This window comes from Oryzias latipes, chromosome 16 (assembly GCF_053564925.1).
Source record: "Oryzias latipes strain Hd-rR chromosome 16, Olatipes_Hd-rR_3.1".
Classification (NCBI taxonomy): Eukaryota; Metazoa; Chordata; class Actinopteri; order Beloniformes; family Adrianichthyidae; genus Oryzias; species Oryzias latipes.
This window is the reverse complement of record NC_136252.1, coordinates 4,061,362-4,082,538: the sequence shown is the minus strand read 5'-3', so window position 1 is coordinate 4,082,538 and position 21,177 is coordinate 4,061,362. Positions and strand designations below refer to the sequence as shown.

Here is a 21,177-nt window from a genome sequence, read left to right as displayed (position 1 = left end):
TTTGTTTTTAATTCAAAGTTACACTGGTGTACTTGAAAGCTTTTTTTTTTATTAAACTAAACTTTGAATGCCCCAAAACAACATAGTTCATATGAAAAAAAATGTTTCTATGTGTAAAACATAGCAATACGTATCAGATGTAAAAAACATTTTTGGTTTCTCACTAAACTTATTTATCTGTACATTTGTTCTTTTTGTAGAATAAAAGCATTCTATTCAATTAATTTTGTATTTTATTTCTTTTCCCTTTATCACTTTTAATAAGAAATTAAAACAAAAATGTACTTGTAGAAATTTTAAATCAGTCAAATGTGTTTTTTTTAATGAATGCAATGTCTGGAGCCTAGAAAAGAGAGTGAGAAACATTTTTTTTTTAGGATTTGACCCTTCTAATTGTGAAACTGTTATGCTTTGGGCTTCTGCAGAAAATCAGCTGTTACCATTTTCAATAAAATGTTTGCATTTTGTAAAAGGCTAAATGTTGCCACAAATGAATCCAACCAGAGGAAGTTGAAAAAGCGATAAGAAGGTCATACAAGCACACAGCTGTTTTCTTGTTTTATTTGAGAAGGTTCTGATTGAGTGATGGGTTTGCACTCTGTTGAGGAGCACATACGCAGAGACAGAGACCACCTCTGTCAGCGGGAGGAGTGGGATGCTGGAAATGATGAGAACAGCACGTGAGAGATAGCTCAGTCAAAAGGTTAACGGCAACTCACAGACAAAACGCCTTGTTTTTAAAAAGTGCATTCACAAACATGACAAGTACTCTCAACTCATGGTACCTATTTTTATGTGATACAAAATATGCATACCTGTTTTAGGTTTGTCTGTACTTCTATACATAGATATTTCTTCAAAAGTTTCACTTCTTTGTTTTTCTTTTTACAAAGGTTAAAAGCAGGGTTGTGGTCATAGCAGCTTTGGAAATCTCCTGCCTTTCTATCGGATAATGAGATACACACAGTCCCAACAGATATCCAAATAAAACCTACAGTTTCTTCTCTGCTGTTCAACTCAAATGACATATTGTCTTCATTGACAAAGATATTTGAAGCCTGCTGTTTAGAAAAACAAAGAATCCATAAAATGCTTGGGCCATTAAATATATTTTTGAATACCCGCTTTTTTTGTCAATATCATAAATACTAAAGACACAGGACAACATTATCAGACAATGCTGAGAGACTAAATGTAAAGATTAAAATAGTTCAAACATCATTTTTTCAAGTTTTCTAGTTCATGAGAAAAAATATATCAGGCGAGCACAGAAACACCACAATTCAGTTTCTTTTCTTCAGTCTTTCCATACTCAGCAACTGAGTTGGGGGCAAAAAGCCAGACTGTCTTTTGTGTTGTAGTCCTGCACTGATAAGACACGTGTCCATCATCACCGAGACGCTAAGATCCCAGCTTTCAAACGAATTCAGAAAAGCAGTCAAACATACCAATAAAAACCAAGAAGTACCATGCAAATCTTGCAAGACGACAGATTTTCAAACAAGAGACAAACTTTGCATGGGTGAAATATCAAGTGAGGAGGGAATGGGTGGAAGGCAAATACTTCTAACCAATACTAAATATTATATTTCCAAAACAAAACAAAATTCTTTCAATCTGTACATTTAGTTCACATAAGTTCAAAGTGGATCAGCAGTTTCGTTCTCCATAACTATACTGTTAGTCTTTGCCACATGCCTACCTTGGAGTTTTAAAGAAAAGTCTTTAATTGATCCCAATCTCTTTATTCTCTTCCAAATATCTAGAGAAAGGACGAGTGGCTGCAACCTCCAGACTAGTCTTCTCCATGCTGGTCATTGGAGGGCTGCTGCCCGTGTGCACACGGTCCATTCCTCCAGGCAAAGCTCCCAACGAAGTGATTCCTGCTCCGCCGAGGCTGACGGGCAGCTGGCCGATGCCTCCATTCTGGATCACTGAGATCTCATTGTTCTTCATAGCCAGGCCGTTGGTGATGGCAGCTGCATACTGGTTCCAGAAGCCTGGGTCGACGTTCATCGCTCGAGCCGCCAAGTCTTTCTGAAACATCTCGCTGAATTTCATGGCGTCTCCACCCAGAAGTGCCATGGGGTTCTCCACGGACAGGCGCCGACCCCGGCGAGCTGGGGCATTGTTCCACATGTGTGTTCCCATGTGAACCTGAAAGTACAGACACAAAAAAGTTCAAACGTCTGAATGATCTGGTCCTTTTTATTCATTCTATTTTGCATGACTTGTTTTTTAAACAACAACAACAACAAAAAGTCAAAGCCTCAAAGTCCAGAGTTTCTGGATAAATAAAGGTTAGTGGCAACAAACACATTTAGGGCCTTTGGACAAACATCTTTGGAAAACTATGAAAAAAATCACATGAGCTGATTCCAGAAAAGGTCTTAATCCAAGTGAAGACATTGACCAATGAATTCCTTTTTGTACCTTTAATATTCAGAATGAGATGTTAAACTGAACTTTACCTTTAGGTTACCCTTTGTGGTGAAAGCTCGTCCACAAATGGAGCAGGCGAACGGTTTCTCCCCTGTGTGTGTGCGCTCATGGATTTGCAGAGCACTGGCTGAAGAAAAGTTCTTCCCGCACGATTGGCAGTTGTGCTGCTTTGGAGTGCGACGGGGAGGTGGGGGCGCCAGCATAGGGTTGATACTGGGGCTCATGGTGGTTGTGGGCGCGGCAGCTGGAACCTGAATGCCCAGATGATGGTTGTCGCTCAGAGACTTGCCGTGTCCATTCATTTCCATTTTGATCATGTTTGATGCGGTGCTGGCCAAATTGGGAGCACTTAGCCCTAAAAACAGAAAAACAAAATCAAATTAGTGTTACAGCATTAATTCATGTGAGAATAAGCCTGCTTGAATGGTTCAGATATTTAGAAAAAATGGAAATGCTTTGTGACACTTCATTTAAATTTCACATGCATAGAATATAATTTATTATTTTGAATTCTATGTTTGTTTCATGTATGTATCTCCTCTTTTGTTGCTTAAACCCACCTCGATCTCTGTTTAGAAAAAGCATGCTGAAGTGGCTCTCCTCCTTGATGTAATGCCTGCTGGGTTGAGTGGCAGTCAGGTCAAGGGCTCCGGTGCCTTCAATCGCAGAAAGTGGAGATGGGGTCTCGGATTTTTCCGACTTTACTGTTGTCAAGCCAGCTGTGTTATTCTCCTGGCCCTCCTCTACTGTCATGCTAGTGCTGTTATTATTATTGAGTGCAGCGGGGGACTTGGATCGCTGACTCTCAGAATGACTGTGAGCTGGGGACAAATGCTGCATGGAGCCAGAGGACTCAGACAAAGCTGGGCTCCCTAAACTCTGACCTTCAGCATCCCCCACAGCAGACAGGGAATCGGTAGTGAAGCAGTCAGCCTCCCCTCCGAAGCTGCTGCCGTTCTGAGCAGGCTTTTGACCAAATGAATGGGTCATGTTTGCAGTAGAGTCAATCATTTTCATCTGGTTCTCCATTGCAGCAATGCTGGAGATCATGGAAGTCGGCGGGGAGCTCCCGGGTGAATATGGTTTGGAAGGGTCTAATTCACCCTCCTTTAGGTCAGATTCCTCATCCATGGCCTGCTCCATCTCATCTAGGAGGTCATCGTCATAATTGCTCATTGCATCTAAGCTCTTCTCATCAAAAGACAGATCTGTTTCCATCTCCTGCAGACTTTCGGGGAGAGGGGTGTTGGGAATCTGCCCTCCCATGTGCATGCGGATGTGCTGCTGCAGCACAACAGCATTGGTGAACTTTTTTTGACATATGGGGCAGGAGTGTTGCACTCGTAGAGGGGGTTTGGACCTGTGGACTCCAAAGTGTGTTTTCAGGTTTCCCTTTGTGGTGAATGCCCGTCCACATATTTTGCACTTGAACGGCCTCTCACCAGTATGGATACGGTAGTGCATCTTCAGAGCACTCTGGCAGCTCAGAACACGGTGGCAGATTACACATTGATTCGGATCAGTCATCTTTTTGTCAATATTCTCAACAAGCTGCTGCAACTTTGACGTCTCTGAGGTTTGCATAGAGTCTAGAAGGCCTCCAAAGGGAAACTTAGCCTTAAACTGTTCAGAAAGCATTGGAAGAACAGGATGGGAAACAGCGTTAGATGCTGAACTGGGGCTGCTGATTGACTCAGAAACCTGTCCGCTGCCTGAGGATGTTGTTGAGGTGTTAGTTGTGGAAAGAAGTACTTGGGTTACTGTAGTTGTGGTGGTTGTGTTCTCTCCTGGCCTAGCCGAGTAATTTGGGGACAACAGAATCCCTTCAGGTTTTAAGAGTGGAGGTCCATCACTCCCAAGGTTGGGGTTTGGGGATGGTGAAGTGGTGGTCCTAGTGGAGTCAGTGGCTACATTTGGTGATAAAGATGCACATTCACTGGAGGGGGGAGAATGCCTCTGAGGGGACCTACTGAGTGGAGTGAGGCTTGGCGACTCAGCAAAGCCTCCAATCATGCTTGGTAGAGTTGGAGGTAGCTGTAGTGCAACAGAGGTGGGAACAGTGGGGAGCACAGGTTTACTGTCAAGCCATGTGGTGACGGGTTTTTCTGGAGGCAACGACATGCCATATGGAATGCCTGAGCTTGTGGGCACATTGTCCAGGTACTCTGGCACCGGGTAAGGATTCATCTGAATGTGCGGGTACTTTTCTTTGTGTCTCTGGAAGTGTACCTTCAGATTCCCCTTGGTGGAGAAACGATTCCCACAAATGTTGCATTTGTAGGGTCTCTCTCCAGTGTGGGAACGCAAGTGAATCTGCAGGGCGCTATCGCTGCCAAACACCTTGGCACAGAACCTGCACTTATGCTTAAAGAAAGGGTCTTCCGAGCTGGGCTTGGTGTCAAACACAGACACATTTGGGGGCTTCCCCTTGCGGTGCTTCATCAGCGCAGAAAGGGGGTCAAGCGCATTGGCTGTGGCTGCAATGCTCGCCAGCGGATTGGGGAAAATGACGGTGCTTGAGGAACTGTGAGGTATAAGGGGTAGACTGGAGGCAGAGCTCAGGAGGCTGCCATGACTGAGGGTTGGAGGGGTGGTGGAGTTTCTGGGAGGGGCTGAGCCGCTGCTAATGCCACCGCCTCCTGCTATACTGATACTAGAACTGGTATTGTTATTTGTGACTGAAGACGAGCAAGTTGGATGTAGAGACGACAGACCAGTGCCAGTCGGAGGGGGGAACACGGACCTGTTTGGGGAGCAGTTTGAAACTGAAGAGTTGGACTGCTGAGAGCCACTTTGTGGTGTTTGAGGGACAGGCCTTTCTAAAGATGACGTCATGGCAGATGGGCCTTGACCAGTAAGAGTGGCTGGCAACCTAACAGGCAGCTGATGGACAGGAGGGGCGACAAAGCTATGCAGTGGAAGCTGGCCGGCAACAGCAGGAACACATGAAGAGGAAGGCCCCTGGTTTCCAGCAACATTACTGTTATGGTGAGAAAGATTGGGCTGCGGAGCAGACTGTCTGTTCATGAGAGCCACCTGACTACGGATCTGTTCTATGAGCTGAAGTTGGTGAATCTGCTGCTGCTGGAGAGCCATCAGCTGGTCCAGGATCATGGGAATAGCCATGGAAGAAATCCCATTTCCCGCTGCTGCTCTCACACTCTGGGAAAACTGGGCAACAGCAACTCGGGTGCCGTGAAGCGTCTCCAAGGTAACATTGGTGCTTGGCATGGTATAGCTTGTAACGACAGAGGGGACAATGTCATTGAGCTGAGGTAGGGAGCCATTAGGCTCCGGAGATGTTATGTCTCTTTCTTCAGAATCCATATTTTTTTCTGGAGAAAGCTCAACCTCCATCTGCTCATCTTCCTTTTCAATCATGTTGACTCTATTCAAGGTTGCTATATCTGGGATGTCATCACAGTCCCCAACAGGACTGTGGCTTCCTTCCCTGGGGTCCTCGCTGTCATCTTGCTCGCTGGGGCAGCTGGGTAAAGGAGAGGGCTCAGATGGGTACTCCTGGGAGGGGTTCAGCGCGTCATCATTCTCATTCACGATCAGCACCAGGGGGTTTTTGGTGCAACTCTTTAAATGTTCACAGAAGTCGGACCACTTGAAGAACTCAGCACAGCACTTTTCACAAACATGAGTCTCCTCGCTGCCGCTGCGGCTCTCATTCCCGCTGTCAGCGTCATCCAGCACGTCACCTTGGGCTGCAGACAGCGGAAAATAATAGGAATGGGGGTGGGGGGGTGGGGGGAGAGAATTAATGAATAAATAATCAATAATGAATCCACACATATTTTACAGAGCAGTGCAGCAAAGGTTTAACCTTTGCCTTTTTTTTTTACTTTTAACATAACCAAAATCAATAAACTTTTTTATTTATTTATTTGTGTTTTTAACTCTGAACAAATTGCCCCAGTTCACCAATTCTCAAGCCCCAGATTTGTGCATTCACACTCTCTCCATTGAAACAGCTAATAATTTTCTTTGTGCAATCCATCAAATTATGAGGGCCTATCAATTGTGGATACTGCCGCTTAATGAAATTCCATAGAAGCCATTGATTTCCAATATTTCATACAATTCACAGCTGCCTCATCTGTTGGGTACAAATCGGGCTTTGATGGCCCCATTAGGATTCCCCTCTGCTATCAAGCTCAGTCATTTCCACTTGAATTTCAGATGCTTAGATCTTTTCTTTTAGATTCCAAAAGGGGCTGTTTTGACCCTGAAAATGTCTCAATAATTTTCTGAAGATGAGTCATTTTCCCCAGTGACATTTTTTATTCTGAATTAGAATTACATTTATTACATTAAGAATAAACAACCAAAGAGTTTTTCTCATAGGAAAAAATAAAGTAAAATGCTAAACGTTGTCTTACAGTTTAGAAATGATCTTTTACTCTCTGTCTGACATAAGCGTCTACAAATACCATACTTGTGCCGTGGCACCAAGGTCTCTGATTAGTTCCACATGTTTAATCACAGTTATACAAAGCCCCTTCCTCTTCCACATGCAACAAACTGGCACAAGTCCGCACCCGATGGAAAACATATCAACATCACCTTCTGAGTTCATTTCGTTTTCCTCTGTCTGTGTGTTTCTATAAACTCTTAACAGTAATGAAGTTTACCTTGGAAATTGACTTTTTTTATCACACCCAAACATTCAAGAAAAATCACTGAGTTTTTGCCCTAATTTTAAATATTTTAACCACTGCAAAAAATTTTTTTACAAATAAGCATTTTTTAATAAAAGTGCAAACATGTGATAAATGAGTATCTTATTTGAATTTTGATTTGTTGAAACTAAGCAAAACAAAAATGAATTAACATAAATAAACACACGAGCTAATAGTATTTTAACGTATAAATTGCTGATTAAAGTTTAAAAGGACATTCACTTTGACTTTTATGTTAAAAAGGAAGCATTTTTCTCAATAATTATTGGGTCTAAAATCCCCAAATAGCCATGATTTATATTCTAATGATTGAACTTTGCATCCCGGACGTCTGTCCAACAGCTCAAGTCCTGCGGTGCTCTGTGAGATTCCCGCAGTGCGCACGCTGAATTGAAAATGAAGCGAGTCAAGCACACATTTGTGCCAATTACAGTGACTCATTATTAAAGAAATTCATCAGAGCTCCTGTAATCTGTGGCCAAAAGCAGGAGAAGGTGGGTGCAACCGCTATCATGGTCTGGTGACTGTGAATTAATTCAGTATCAACAGAACGCTTTCGTACAGCCGGGGTGTTCTCATCCCCACTGGGTGCTAGAACTGACAGAGCGGGTTATTATTTTACCTAATCATGTGTGTAGCCAGGTTAAATCAAACACCTCTGATTGAGCAATTACAGCAAGAAAAAAATGAAATAAAGTCTGCTTTCATTCGGTTTGGTGTTTGGTTTTCATCCATATTTGCAGTATTCCCTAAAGAAACACAGGGACCCAAAACTGAATTCAACTAAAACAATTGGAACAATTAAAAACTCAAAAAAAAAGAAACAGAAATCAAGCAGTTAAAGAAAAACCTGGAGCTTTACAACGTCAGCGACACATGACAGGAGGCTGGAAATCTCCTTAGCTCAGCAGAGGAGAGCAGAACTCATTTCCATAATTGAGGGTTGAAAGGTCAACACAAATGAGTAGGCATTGTGTTGAGCTGATTAGTTATTAGAATGGTATTACTGTCAATCTCTTTCATTCATTCATACAATTACAAGTGGTGGCCTTTGTATACCTCTGACCTCACTCTCACTCACACACACACTCACACCCACACACTCACACACACACACACACACACACACACAACACACACGTCTTGTGGGAAAGAATTAAGGACAATGAACAGATTATAAGCACATGCATGGAAGTACAACAAATAAACCCCAAACAACGCTGTTTTGGTTCTGAAGAAAAAGTGCAACTAGCTGTTTTAAATTTACCCTGAAGTGGAAAATCAATCAATCAATAAAAAATTCATTTACAAAAGTAGGAAAATGGTGATTCCTTATTTTTAAAAGCACAAACGTGTTTTTAAATCCCAGACTTTCTCCTCTTGTTCTTCTTACGGAGATCTATGTAAAGCTAATAACACCACAGCTCAGGAACTGTTTCAAAATCCAAAGAAAAAGGCCAAAATGAGCATATTTTTGTTGTTATGGCCTAAAATGTTACAACAACCTCTCTAAGTTAATTACAGCGATGCAAAGCTTCAAACAGTCAATTATTTTCAACCCCTAATGAAAGATAAAAATGTGTGTGTGTGTGTGTGTGCGTGTTTGTCTTGGGGGGTGTTTTGCCTTATTGATTTTACTGATTTTTCAATAGGATGATAAAAGTAAGGGATGAGAGGGGGAAAATCCAATGGTTCTTCATTCTTTTAAGAGTTTTCATTTAACCAGATGTGTGTTTTGAGACACACACAGGAATCAGAGCGATGACTTCACAGCTAACCTAACTGAAGTCTAGGATCAGTCGAGCTGTTTATGCTTGGACTGTTTCTGAAAAAGAGCAGAAAGAAATGATCTCCCTGACTCTCAACTATTTTCATTTTTTTCCTGACAGACACCGACGACTGAAAAAAAGGCTTGTAATTTCATGGATTTGCTGAAAACCTTTCCAAACAGGTTTTACGTGAGCGTGTTGGAGCGTTCTGCGCTCTCTCTGTTCTCCTTAGCGGAAGCTCAGAGGTGATGATTCACTGGAAGGTTTTGCTTCAATCGGGGCAAAGCAGAGATCTGCTGGGTCAAACCTAGTTTCCTTTTTTTTTGGTAAATTTTCCTTTTTTGCTGTTCATTAATTTAGCATTTGATTTTTTTTTTTTACATTTTATAATCCATGAATATTTTCGCAACAAACCATTTAAAAGAATTAATATTTTATTATTAGTTGATCTAATCCAGACTTTTGTTGAAGCGTAATTTTTCCACTGAAATTGTTTTCTTAGATCCAAAAAAATAAATCAAAGCGCGCCGTGTTCTTTTAAATAAAATTGTTTATTTTATGTTTTCTGCTCTTGAATTTCTAGCAGGCCTCCTCCTCACTGAAGCGCTCCTCATGCATCCTCCTCCTCCTCCTGGAGCTCAGCTCTGAGTGTAGCGCGTGTCATCGGCCTGGTCAGCCCTACTGCAGAGTGGTACAGTCATATCTGCGCAGACACAGAGGCCTTTGTCATCGCCTGCAGATGTGCGGCAGCCAAAACATTAACGATTTGTTTGTGCAAGCGTTTGCGATACAGTACTCGGTGACGGCACTCTGTCCAGAGGTTTGCGCCACCCGTGTGGCTCTGGACTCACAAAGGAGCTTGAGACCCGGAAGGGGGCCTCAGGATCTAACGATGCTCATCCTCTATGTTATGGAAGAGAAGCCTAATGAAGCTGCATTTGTGCTTTTTGCAAATGAAAAGGAATTAATTTTTCCAATCAAAAAGGCTTTCATTTTTCAAACAAATCTATGAAAAATCCCGAAACCAACCAGGCTGATGACCAAATGCAAATCCTCTGTGGGTGACTCTTATTAGTTCTCTCCTAAATCCTGCAGATCTAGCAGAACTCGGCATTGTTGCCTGATGCTAAACTGCCCTTCCGTCTCCTGTCCCGTTCTTCCTCTCAATCAGGATCTTACTTGCTCATATGTGTTTTCAGTGCTGAGTAGTAATTAAGACACAGCCATATTTAAGTGCCTTCTTGAAGATATCCTTAGCACAACAGTGTGGGTGGTCCTCAGACCTGCACCCAATGGTGAGAGGGGATTTAAACAAAAGGCAAGTAAAGCCCCCCAGCAGGGGAAGTGGGCAACTGCCATGTTGTCACTGTAAGCAGGGATGTTTTCACTTTGCTATTTTTTTTCCCTTTGCTTTCAAAACGTCTGTCATTATTTTTATTTTGGCCACTGAGGAAAAATCTATCCGAATATTTTAACTTTCCAGAGTGACATAACGTTAATGTCACTTTAAAGTCCAAAATAAAACCCCCAAAGCCTGGATGTGTTTCTGAAAGATGCTTAGAGTTTGTCATGAAGCCACGATAATGGAAAAATAAAACGCTCTTTTGATTGTTTTAAAAGCCACTCAGGAAAATGTCGCAGTTCTCTTGTGACTGATGCAGTTTGCACACCAACGCCTCACCGTGCGCGCCTTCAAAGCCCTGGCAGTGTGCAGAGGAAGTGGCGGTGCGCTGACAAGCCCGGCGCTGGCCACACTTTCTAGAACACGAGCGAGCCGCGCTGCCAAGGTCAGCGGCACGCGCTCTAATTGCACAAAGAGCTTGACATCTAGCGGCAGGATCTGACTGGTCGGGGCTACACAAAGGTTAAGTCAGCAGGCTTTTCAAGAAACACTCCCAATCAGCCCCCTTCCCTCATCTTCACAGGGATACACTACCCCCTCCGTGCCCCCTGAGGGGAAGTGTCCGGAAGGCCTCGAGGGCAGATGATGTGCCAAACAGGGGTTTGTTGGCACTTGAGTTTTTCATGTTTTGGAGCAGATTAGAGGCTCATTCGAGCAGCGTGAGCGAACAAAGAAATAAGCGTTGTGCAGGTGGAGTTAAAGAAATCAAACAAAGTGTCTGACATCTTCATCGTATGGACAGCAGGGTATCCAAAGTCTGTGAAAGTTGATGAGTCTGAAATGGAACTTTGGACTTCTTATTTGTGAGTACTGGTGGTGAGTTTGTGGGGCTGGACCGCAGAAAACCAAAGGACACTAACAGTCAGACGTCAGAAGCTTGTCAAAGATTGTAGCTTTGGATTATTGGAGGTTCTGGCTCTCTCTGCTCAACCAATCGACCCTTTTTGTCGCTTCCTCTGTCCTGAAGTCTGTTCAGTGCTCCTATAGGAACAAAAATACCCACACCCATCTTAAGCACTGCAGACTGACGGTAAACAGTGTTTTACCTAGAATGCAGTCCTCTGGTATGTGCATATGTTCCTTTTTTAGGAGGAATGTGTATGAAAATGAAGAAAGAATCTCACTTTTTTCTCATTATTTCTTCTTTTTAATATGAGTAAAAATATATTTTTGGCTAATCCTAATGAATAAAATCATACACAGCAAAAGGGCGATCCTCTTTCTTTTCATTCCTCAATCCAACAGGAGAGAGACCTGATGGATGCTCTGTATCGCAGAGCAGAATCAGAGAGGGGGAGTTATCTGAAACACCAAGGCAGCGTGTTTGGGTTTTTGTCTGTGAAAGGGCCATAAATTACAAAAAGCGAAAAGGGTAAAACTGGACAAAAGGGCAGGGAGTCATCAATGTGATCCCCCCCCACACCTCCTTCTATTCTCAGCGACATTTCAACATGCAAAGACAGCCGCTCCCCAGAGATTACATCACGCATTTCTGCCCCACAGAAGCCCCACAACGTGTGTTTGTGAGTCAACAGGAACTAATGTGGAAAAAATATCCCAAACTTCCAAGACAACCAAACATTTTAGATTAAATTTACAAAATAAAATACAAACAAAAAAACAACTGAGAGGTTTAAATGCAAATTCTCAAAAAGGCAAATAAAAGCCCAAATAAAAATGTTTTGGATGCTGCCCGTTAATTGAGTGACACACTGAGTGTCATTTGAAGATTTTCTTTTGATTGGAAATATTATGTCTACATAAGTAAAAAGTAGAATTTTTGAACCTTCCTTCGACTCTCTAATGGTGTTTTGTGCTGCGAGAGCCTGAATGCAGCTTTAAAGGATAAATAATCCTTCTCTCCATATGGCGAGGACAGGCTCTGTCAAGCGATCTTGTCGACATTGTAGGCGAAAGGGAACAAATCAAGTGTGCCAAATTTATGGGAGGGGGGTAAACAAAAACATTTCCATGACAAAACAAGGGCTCGACCTGCAACAGACTCCGCATTTTGTCCCCTCGCCGAGCCAAGCAGGCGAGGGAAGACAAAGAATCTGAAATTAAAAATTCTAATTAGTAATTAAAGAAAAAAAATCGTTTTCTTACACGATCTAGTCTGCTGACTGTTGAAACTGAAATTTCTCCCATTGTGAGGAGATGTCAAATATTTATCCAACTTATCTTTTTGCGCGTTAGGACGCGTGGAGCCGTGCGCGCGCGCGAAAACAAACTCCACGGGGAAGGACTTCATTTTAAGAGCACAGTTCCGCTGATTCCACGCTTAAAAAACGGCGTTTAATCTCTGCTTTATTTCTCACAGGCCTCTCCGAGAGGCCTTCAGCACCAAAGTGCGAACTGTTCCACGTTTCTGCTCCAACGTGCATGCGTGCCATTAATCCTTAAGGTCATCTGTCAGCTACCAGTCCTCCATGATGCCGCCTGCACGGCGTGCAGGTTTTTTAAAGGTAAAGAAAAGCTGTTTAAATTTAAAAATCTAACCATTTACTGTCTTTGGGGGCTGTTTCAAAAAACATATTTTTGATTGAATAATATTTAATTCCTGCATCTGTATTTTAGAAATAAATCTTGACATGTTATCAAGTTACAAATACTTCCAATCATGAATAAACTACCGAAAGGGGAGCAAAAAAGATCCAACAGAGCTGAGGAGAAGCTGGATCCAGCTGATCCCGTCCACTCACCGCGCTCGGAAATCACCCCGGTTATTGCGGGATCCGGCTCGTCCGACTTGAGGTGCTGCGGCTTGGCTTGCTTGCGTCGGGACATGCTGCTGGCGTCGGGGGCGGCGAGGCTGCGGGGTTGGCGCTCCGAGATGTGCTTGCGTTTGGCAGAAGCATCAGCGGAGAGCTGGGCACTCAGCGCGCAAAAAGTTCGCCAAGAGTCTGGAAGCGCACAGAGGAGAGGGGGGCAAACCTGGAATTAGCCAGTGCTGCTGCTGCTGCTGCCGCTGCTGTGCGTCGGATTGCGCATGTCGGGATGATAATTATGATAGTGAATAATGCCTCGCGATTAATGGCATCGTGTGAAGGTGGGGAGGATTGGCTGGGGTCCAGCGGACGCGCATTGGATATGGTAATGAGGGACGGACTAAGCAATTAGCCGCTTCACTCTCAGACTTTATCCGTCTCTTTTCTCCTTACCTCCCCCAACAACACACTAAATCTGTTGTTTTGCCCAGTTCACAGGGGGTCTCCGTCCGGCTCCCCTTCCCCTCTCCTTCAACTGTGAGCGCAGCAGTTCAAGAGCTCCTCATACAGCATTTATTTGGCCTTTATCACGTTTTTTCTGCTCATAACAGTCCAGCTCTTGGTTCACTTCTCCTCGCACTTTCTTCCTCGCTAACTTTTCCCCCCTCTTCGTCCTCCTTCAAAGGAAACGGGTTAAGTGTTTAGGATGCGGCAGGTCTTGAATGTTTTCTCCGCTTAGGTGGATGTCTGGTGAAATATGCCGGTAGCGGGAGAAATGACGGGATGCGGTGAGTTGTCACCGTTTTCTTCACTAGGCGCTCTCCAAAACTTTTACGCGCGTCTCTTGATGGAGCAGCAGTTCTGCTCTCGGCAAAGAGGGGGGGGACCACAAATCAAATTGGGTCCTGTAGAAAAAAATAAAAATACAAAGTCAGGGCTGCTCAGAGGTCTGGTGGAAGTTCCTCTTGTACTCCTGTCGAGCCTCAGCTCTTGTTTGCGCCCTCGGTTGTGCGCTCCCCCCCACCCACCGAAAGTCTTTCCTTTTGCCCGCACTTGGGTTTCAAACTCCTCTTGTCGGTCAAAAACTCGGTCTTCCCTTTGGGTTTGGATCGCGGGCTCACACCGGAGCCAACTTTCAAACTGTGCAACGCTCGCTGTGTCGCTGTGTCTCCTGGTCGAGCACGGCTCTGTGTGTGAGGGGGGACTGCGCTGTGTGTGAGAGTCAGCCCCCAAGCAAGGGCTCAGCCCATTGCTTGCAGCCACCGCTAGGATGTACCACCACTTTACTGTTCAGTGCGTCGCCCCCAGTCTCCAGTGTTCCCAGTGAACACCCAGATTTCGACCTCCCATCCCATCAGCCGCGACGCATGACGGATGGACAGATGAATGGACAGAGCGTCACCTGAATCCCGAGGAGCCTTTTATAATGAAACGACTCTCAGCATTTTCATCTTTCTTTATGGAGATGATAAAAAGCTGCACAATTTAATAAAAAGTGACTTTGAACAAGGGGGAGGAAAATCGTCACTTTAGGCATTTTGATTTATTTTTGTTTATTATCATTCTCTCTATTTTTTGCGTTTAAATCATTGGATTGAATTGATATTACTTAGTTAAAAAAGGTAGAGTTGCATTTCTGTTACTGTTATATAAACGTGCATTTTATAATCATATTTAAACTCCAAGTTCCACAAACACTTTCCTGTTTTTCCTTAGCTGTATGTGTGTGTGTGATTGTGTGTGTGTGTGTGTGTGTGTGCAGGGGGGACCCCTCCTCCCCCTCACCCCCTTTCTCCCGTCTGTTTGACTCTTCCTCTGCGTCCACATCATATAACAGACAAATCCTTTGACAAGGGCGTCCTGTGAGCAAAGTTGCGCGCTCCTCTTCTTTCCCTCCTTCCTCCTTCCATCACCCTCTTTCAAGTTGTGTCCAAAAGGCTGTTATTATCTGGTATTAATAGATGCAGCCCCAGGAAGACAAAATCAGCTATTGATAATTGCAAGGAGTCCACGGCAGCTACTGTATCGATCGGCGTGTTCTCCACTCCCCTGGCACCGGGAGATAAGGACACACACTCTTTAGAGCAATATAATTTCTTTTGACCTATCTGCTTGCTACAGACTTATGATGAATAGCCACAGTGGCTGAAGTCCTTTATCACCAAAGTTACCCCCTTGATATAATATTGATTCTTTATAACTAGCTCGCCACACAAAAATCAAACTGTCCACTTGGCCATCATCATCATCAATATCATCACAAAGGCGCAGGAATGAGTATCCCATGCGCCCCTGGGGGCCAGCCTGTACAATCGCCTCTGTGGGGCCCAATCTTTATTTTGCTGATGATAAAAGGGAAGAGGAAACGAGGCAAGGTGCCACTTAAGACCAGGTGCGTTTAATCCGCCATGACCCCCCCCCCCCCCCCCCACCACACACACACACACACACACATAACGGGGAGAAATCACGAGCCAAAAGCTGAATCCCTTCGTGTTTTTTTTTTTTTTTTTATATTTTTGTTATTTTTGATTGAGGCTGATTGGATGCCAGACAGGTTCAGCATCCTGAAGAGTCCGTTTGAAAAGCGCCGGTTTTATAGTTCAGCGGGACCGGATGCGCCTCGGAGGCATCCTTTACTCTGAAGGCGCGCAGCGCTCGGCTGACAGGGGAGAGCGCCGCTGCTGGAGGAGCAAAAAGCAACGTGTGGGGAGACGTGGAATCACACAACAAGCAGCCGCCTTCGCCCCACTTGGCCCCCACCGGATCCGCGCTGGAAGGTAAGAACACGCGGGGCAACCCGACCTGGCCCTTCTCTCCTGCGTAAAGCGCACCGGCACACGTGTCTGCTCTTCTCTCAGAGCCCGCAGAAGGCGAGGCTCCGTGCCAGTGAGGATACCACGAGCAGAGGCCGCTGTGACAGGAAGACACCACGAGGTAAAAGAAGTTTAAGAGTATGCCTTGTTTGTATTGATTCCTATTTTCACTTTTAAGTTCATATGACAACGATGTGTTATTTAAGTCATGACTTCCGGAGCTATAAAAAAACGTGACTTTAGCGTCAGCGTCCAATCAGAGACCTTTGCGGCGCCGCAACTTGGTGCCAATGCGCATCAGCACCCGCAGCAGGTAGCAGCCTATGGCGCGCTCCCCAGGGCTTCATCTCCACCAATCGCAAAGCAGCTCTTGCTGTGCGTTTTTTTGTACTATGAACTGGAGAGACTCCTTCAATTGACTTACTTTTTAATGAACGTGCACGTTTGGTTTATTTATTAGATGATTTCTTCGCACATACTGGAGTTACTTAAAGCAACCCGCTGACATGAATGCGTATTGGTCCAAGGCTTTCCAAAAGGGTTTTATTTTGAAGTTACAACTTTATTCTTGCAGCATTTAAGTCATTCTCAATTCTTCACAAAATAATAATTACAGAACAATATTTGAAATGAGTTTGTTTGAGGGAATTTTGAATGCATGAAAGAGCTGATGTTGTAATTTAACATGATCACTCCACTGTTCCTGTTTGTATTTTGCATAATTTCTTTTTAATTTAACATTGATTTTTTTTCCCCTCCAAATGTTGTTTCGTCATAACAGAATATTTAAGACTTTTTCTAAAAAAGAAACCCAATTTAAATTTGTGCATTTAGCAAAAAACATTACAAACATAATCATATTTATTTCCTTTTTCTTTTTTTAAAGTATATTAAAGACATGGGCTGATGATGACTTTCAGCTCTGAAGGTTTGAATCCATCTGACCAAATCCTGGTTTCTTCTTATCATACTGGCGTTTGTTGCTTCCATAGAGTGACGCAGAGGGAAATGTGATGGAGAAGTCACACCTTAGATGAGTAAAATTTGACCTGACTGGCCCGATCGCGCTTAATTGGAATGAATTGAATCAACCCATTTCTTCTGTTACTGTAATTAAATTAGTCACCGAGGCGTAATTGGACATTGAGTTGGCACTTGAGAGGAGATGACAAAATGCTCATTGCTGCCACCAAAGGACTATTTGTCAAATTCAGTGTGAACGGCGGCACACCAAATGCTGCCTGACACACTAACAAGACTGCTGCTTCATGAGAAGCCTCTGCAAAGCAAACACACAGATTATTTGCCAGGCGGCAGCCTCGTGTGAGAGGAAATATGAAGCGGGTAGCATGCTCGTCATTACAGCAAAATGATTGTGATAATAGGCACAAGTACGGCAAACTTTCATAAGAAACCCTGAGGCTTTAGCAAACACTGACAACTCCTAAAGATGCAGAGACGAAGGATGTGGTCTTCAATTAACAGTTTCTCCGTCTGCAGTCATTAAAAAAAGAATATAGTTTATTTCCCGCCTTCTGTATGGATCTCTCGCTTCCTCGTTATTAGATCCTTGATTTGCAGACCTTCATTTAACCATCTGTCATGTAAACTGGGCCCACCACTGTGGAGGGAAGAGGTTTATGGCCCGGCGAGGTTTGCTCGTTTCCAGCTCAAACGCAGTTTCCAAGAACAATGAGCTGAACAGGGCTAAAGCCACACTGATGACACTTAATCTCATTGGAATTCCTTGTCAGGTGTGACCTTGGAAAGATATTAGCCACTCGACAAGTGACTATAGGTCTGTGTGTGAGAGTAGAGGGGGGCCTGAGTGTCTGCAGGGATGTGTTTGAGCCAGCTACTTGTGTGAATGTTATGACTGTGTGTCTATGGTGGGTTTTAAATCCAAAAAGCCCTCAAAGTATTTTAAATTAAGAAATGAATATATCTATTTATGTTTTTTATATATACCTAATTATGTTTATATATATATATATATATATATATATATATATATATATATATATATATATATATATATATATATATATATATATATATATATATATATATATATATATATATATATATATATACATATATATATATATATATATATATATATATATATGTACACACACATATTAGGATCACTTTCTGCCATTCTGGCTCCAAAGCGTGCTGGGAGATGAGCAGCAGCCTGCAGCCAGACCGGTGGGCTTCAGGGATATGCGGCCCCGTGATGTGTGGATATGTGTGCCACACTGTCTGTTCAATAGAGGCCTCTGAATTTTTAAAGAGCATCAGTTACTTCATACTGTTGTTGTTTTGGCACCGTTTGCTATGCTCAATCCTGCTAAGTGCATATGTGCTCTGAGTTGTCCTGCAGAGGTGTGTGTCTCTGCTTGTGTGTGCCAAAGGAAAGGAGGGTGGCTGCATGGACTATCACCATTCAAAGCTGATTAAAGTTACAGCACACGTAAATGTTCGGTAAGCTTTGGTACTGCGAGCTCGAGTGCAGAAATGGGAACACGATCAAAAAAGTAGAATGTTCTGACAGTTTTAGTAAGTTGAAGCCTAATTTTAAAAGTTAATTTATAAGTTAACTCTCTTCAAAAACACGTTAAATCCTACTTTGTGTGTTTGCTTTATTTTCTGATTACAGTTAAATTTAATGTCAGTTTGTGATGAAATTATTTGGTTTAAAAAATACAGCTTAAATATTAGAACTTTTCATTTGTAAAAAAAAAAAAAAAACGAAAACATAAATCTGCCAAAAAGGCAGGTTAAAATGTTCAATTTATTCTATATATTTATTTTTAGAGAAATTCACTTTATCTCACTAAACACTATTAAATTGTACCTGTTTCATTATGTCAGGCCTTATTATTTAATTTCAGTAAATTAGACAAATATATTTGGATGAGTTTATATACAACACATTCTTTTACTTTGCTAAAAATATTTAATTCCTAATTGTTTTACCCAGGAGATGTCTGCTTTTATTCTGAAAACAGATAAATCTAAGGTAAAATATTTAAGGAGTGAAAAAAAAATGCATAGAAACTATACTGTAATGAAACAGTATCCTCACTTTCCTCAAACCGTGATTTTTGGATCACAGTTTGATCTTTGATTTGGGGATAACAGCACGACAAACAAACTATTCTGAAAAATCTTCATTTTTATTTTGCAAATAATAATGAAGAAACCCCTTTCAGTCTGGTGTACTGTAGTAAAACCATAAATAATAAATCCTTCTTAAATTTAGCCCAAAGGTTTGACTCTTTCAACACAGTGGGATGCGGTACAGACGCTGCAGTTCATTCTAGTCTAACATAAGGTTTGGTTTTAAACTGAGAATTGCGACATCCCCAACTTGATAAATTTGAACGATTCATCCACAAAATGTTGGATTTAGATCAATCAAAAAGTAATTATTTGGACTACAGAGCATCTCACCTTTAGCCAAATGTTCTTTTAACTTTTGCAGTAGTTAAAATGTCTGTCCGATCTTTGGTGAAACTGAGAATGTAAAAGGTTTCTCCCATGCCTCAAACTTTACCTGAAAGTTTTTCTTACATGACGGAAGGTCATGTAAGAAAAACTCTGGAGACAAGAGAAAGGGATTCCTGGAATGCTGCAGGGGAGATGCCACACTCTTGACTTTCCAGTTCTGGACTGGATGCAGCTCTGTGTCAGCAAACATTCAGCCTTCCATCTCCACGGAGAGATCGTCCCCGCCATCTCTGTCCCAGACGGATTTATTTATGGCGCTGTGCTAATGAGCTATATGGTCTTTTGTGGTGAGAGACAGCATGTGTAAACATTTAGATTCTTCCTCTCGACTACAAGGAAGAATCCACCGAATTAAAAGGCGCAAAGTGAAATTAAATCGCAGCGAAACATAACACCCGATCAAACACGAGCTTGTGTTTTGCCATGTTAATGCCCTGTGTTGCTATCAGTCTGCCGTGTGTTTTGGAGGACTGCCAGCCGGTGGAGGAAGAGCACCTATTTGGTAGAGAAGTAATTGCTACACAGTAGCTTCTGATTGCCAGAATCTTTCACTGGGAACATCCAGGGCTCCCTTTTCACTCCCACCAAACAGCCTGATTACAAATCATCGTATTGATTTGATGAGTGCAAGATGTTTGCTAATAACTGTTCTCATACCATCTGTTAATCTTTGTTGTGATTAAAGAGGTAATCCCAGCAGCCATTATTCCCAATGACAGGAGCAGGGATCCTTCTCCTGCAGCGGCTTTAGTCCCTCTCTGACCGGGCAGGGCTGAAAGGGAGGCTCAGGGGGAAAGGAGGGGGGGGGGAGGGGGGGCAGGATATCAGTAATCTCCGAATGCAATTGAGAAATCCACTCCATCCTTAACATACCAAACAAACACACACACACAAAAAGAGTTACACCCGCGCTAAAAATCCATTACTTGGTATAATTACGCAAAATGATTTTTCTTAAATATGATAATAAATCACCGGCTGGATCAATTGCCTGCAGACCATCTGCTTTACCCTGATAAGGTATCAATCAATATTTAGTATTTGGATTTTAATTAATACCTCGGCGGGGTTTGAAACCTTCGAACACGGAGAGAAATATGGTGTGTGATAAAAATAAAGAAACTGATAAAAGTGGCGTGTTAGGGGTTGCCGGTTCCTGTCATTGATCAGTCACTTGCTGAGCTGTGATTAAGGACCCTTCAAAATCTAGCTTTGTGTGTCTTTTATTTGAGACTATCAGTGTGTGTGCGTGTGTGTGTGTGTGTGCGTGCATCACAACGAACATCACAACAAGCGTATTGATCAACGCATACGGTTTATTTCAAAAGCAGTTCCTGTTTGTTTTAGCTCAACATGACATGTCAGGCCGTGTCTGTCAAAAAGAAATGCGGTAATCCTAATCCTCATCGTGGCGCTCACTGATTGCTAGCATGCGCCGACTCTGAGTGGTTTAAAAGCCACTTCCTTGAACTGGTCTGTGGCATACAGTAAGGCCCGGCAATAAATTGACTGCAACTCCTAAAAGAAACACAAATACTTTCAGACTGATGCACTCCAACATCTCCTTTATGCAGCTCAGTGGCTCTTTGTTGGAAAACGTGAAAGCCCGCTTTTTTTTAAACGGCCGTAGCGTTTGGATGGTTTTTTTCATCATAAAGAGATTAAAGCAGATAAATAAAGAAGCAGAAGGCCAGAGTTTGACCACGAGGATCTGCATGGCTAATCTAATAATAAGACACATTGATAAATAGGATTCAGAGTTAATCGGCTGAACTTGTGTATTGGACTTGTAATCTGTTGACGTGTGTCTTGCGACGCCCTCTACTAAAATTAGCT

The 21,177-nt window shown here is 42.8% G+C and overlaps 2 protein-coding genes across 7 annotated transcripts in view; one reads left to right on the top strand and one right to left on the bottom strand.

The window, feature by feature from the left end:
• Positions 1 to 545: 545 nt before the first annotated feature.
• On the bottom strand, positions 546 to 14,318 carry sall3a (spalt-like transcription factor 3a). 2 transcript variants are annotated; one of them, XM_078933191.1, is made up of 5 exons: positions 13,004 to 14,318; positions 3,003 to 6,155; positions 2,472 to 2,797; positions 1,703 to 2,157; positions 546 to 658 (listed from the first exon to the last, which is right to left on the bottom strand). In XM_078933191.1, the coding sequence occupies exons 1-4, from the start codon at positions 13,086 to 13,088 to the stop codon at positions 1,726 to 1,728; spliced, it is 3,996 nt and encodes a 1,331-aa protein (XP_078789317.1). In that variant the 5' UTR covers positions 13,089 to 14,318; the 3' UTR covers positions 546 to 658; positions 1,703 to 1,725. The 2 variants fall into 2 exon arrangements, with proteins under 2 accessions (XP_078789317.1, XP_011471603.1); XM_011473301.4 differs by having other exon boundaries at positions 546 to 2,157.
• Positions 14,319 to 14,386: 68 nt separating this feature from the next.
• LOC144984512 (uncharacterized) overlaps positions 14,387 to 21,177 on the top strand; it is a 102,951-nt gene continuing 96,160 nt past the window's right edge. For all 5 annotated transcript variants that reach the window (XM_078933195.1, XM_078933192.1, XM_078933196.1 and 2 more), the window contains exons 1-2: positions 14,387 to 15,789; positions 15,871 to 15,946. In XM_078933195.1, the coding sequence (XP_078789321.1) occupies positions 15,626 to 15,789; positions 15,871 to 15,946 (240 nt within the window). In that variant the 5' untranslated portion in view covers positions 14,387 to 15,625. The remainder of the gene's footprint in view (positions 15,790 to 15,870; positions 15,947 to 21,177) is intronic.

Bases quoted from the DNA above. Each gene is read 5' to 3' on its own strand.
- sall3a (XM_011473301.4), bottom strand. From the start codon at position 13,088: ATGTCCCGACGCAAGCAAGCCAAGCCGCAGCACCTCAAGTCGGACGAG. The intron at 2,798-3,002 runs GTGGGTTTAAGC...TTCTGTTTTTAG, and splicing joins TTTTCTAAACAGAGATCGAG to GGCTAAGTGCTCCCAATTTG. The intron at 2,158-2,471 runs GTAAAGTTCAGT...CTGTACTTTCAG, and splicing joins CCACAAAGGGTAACCTAAAG to GTTCACATGGGAACACACAT.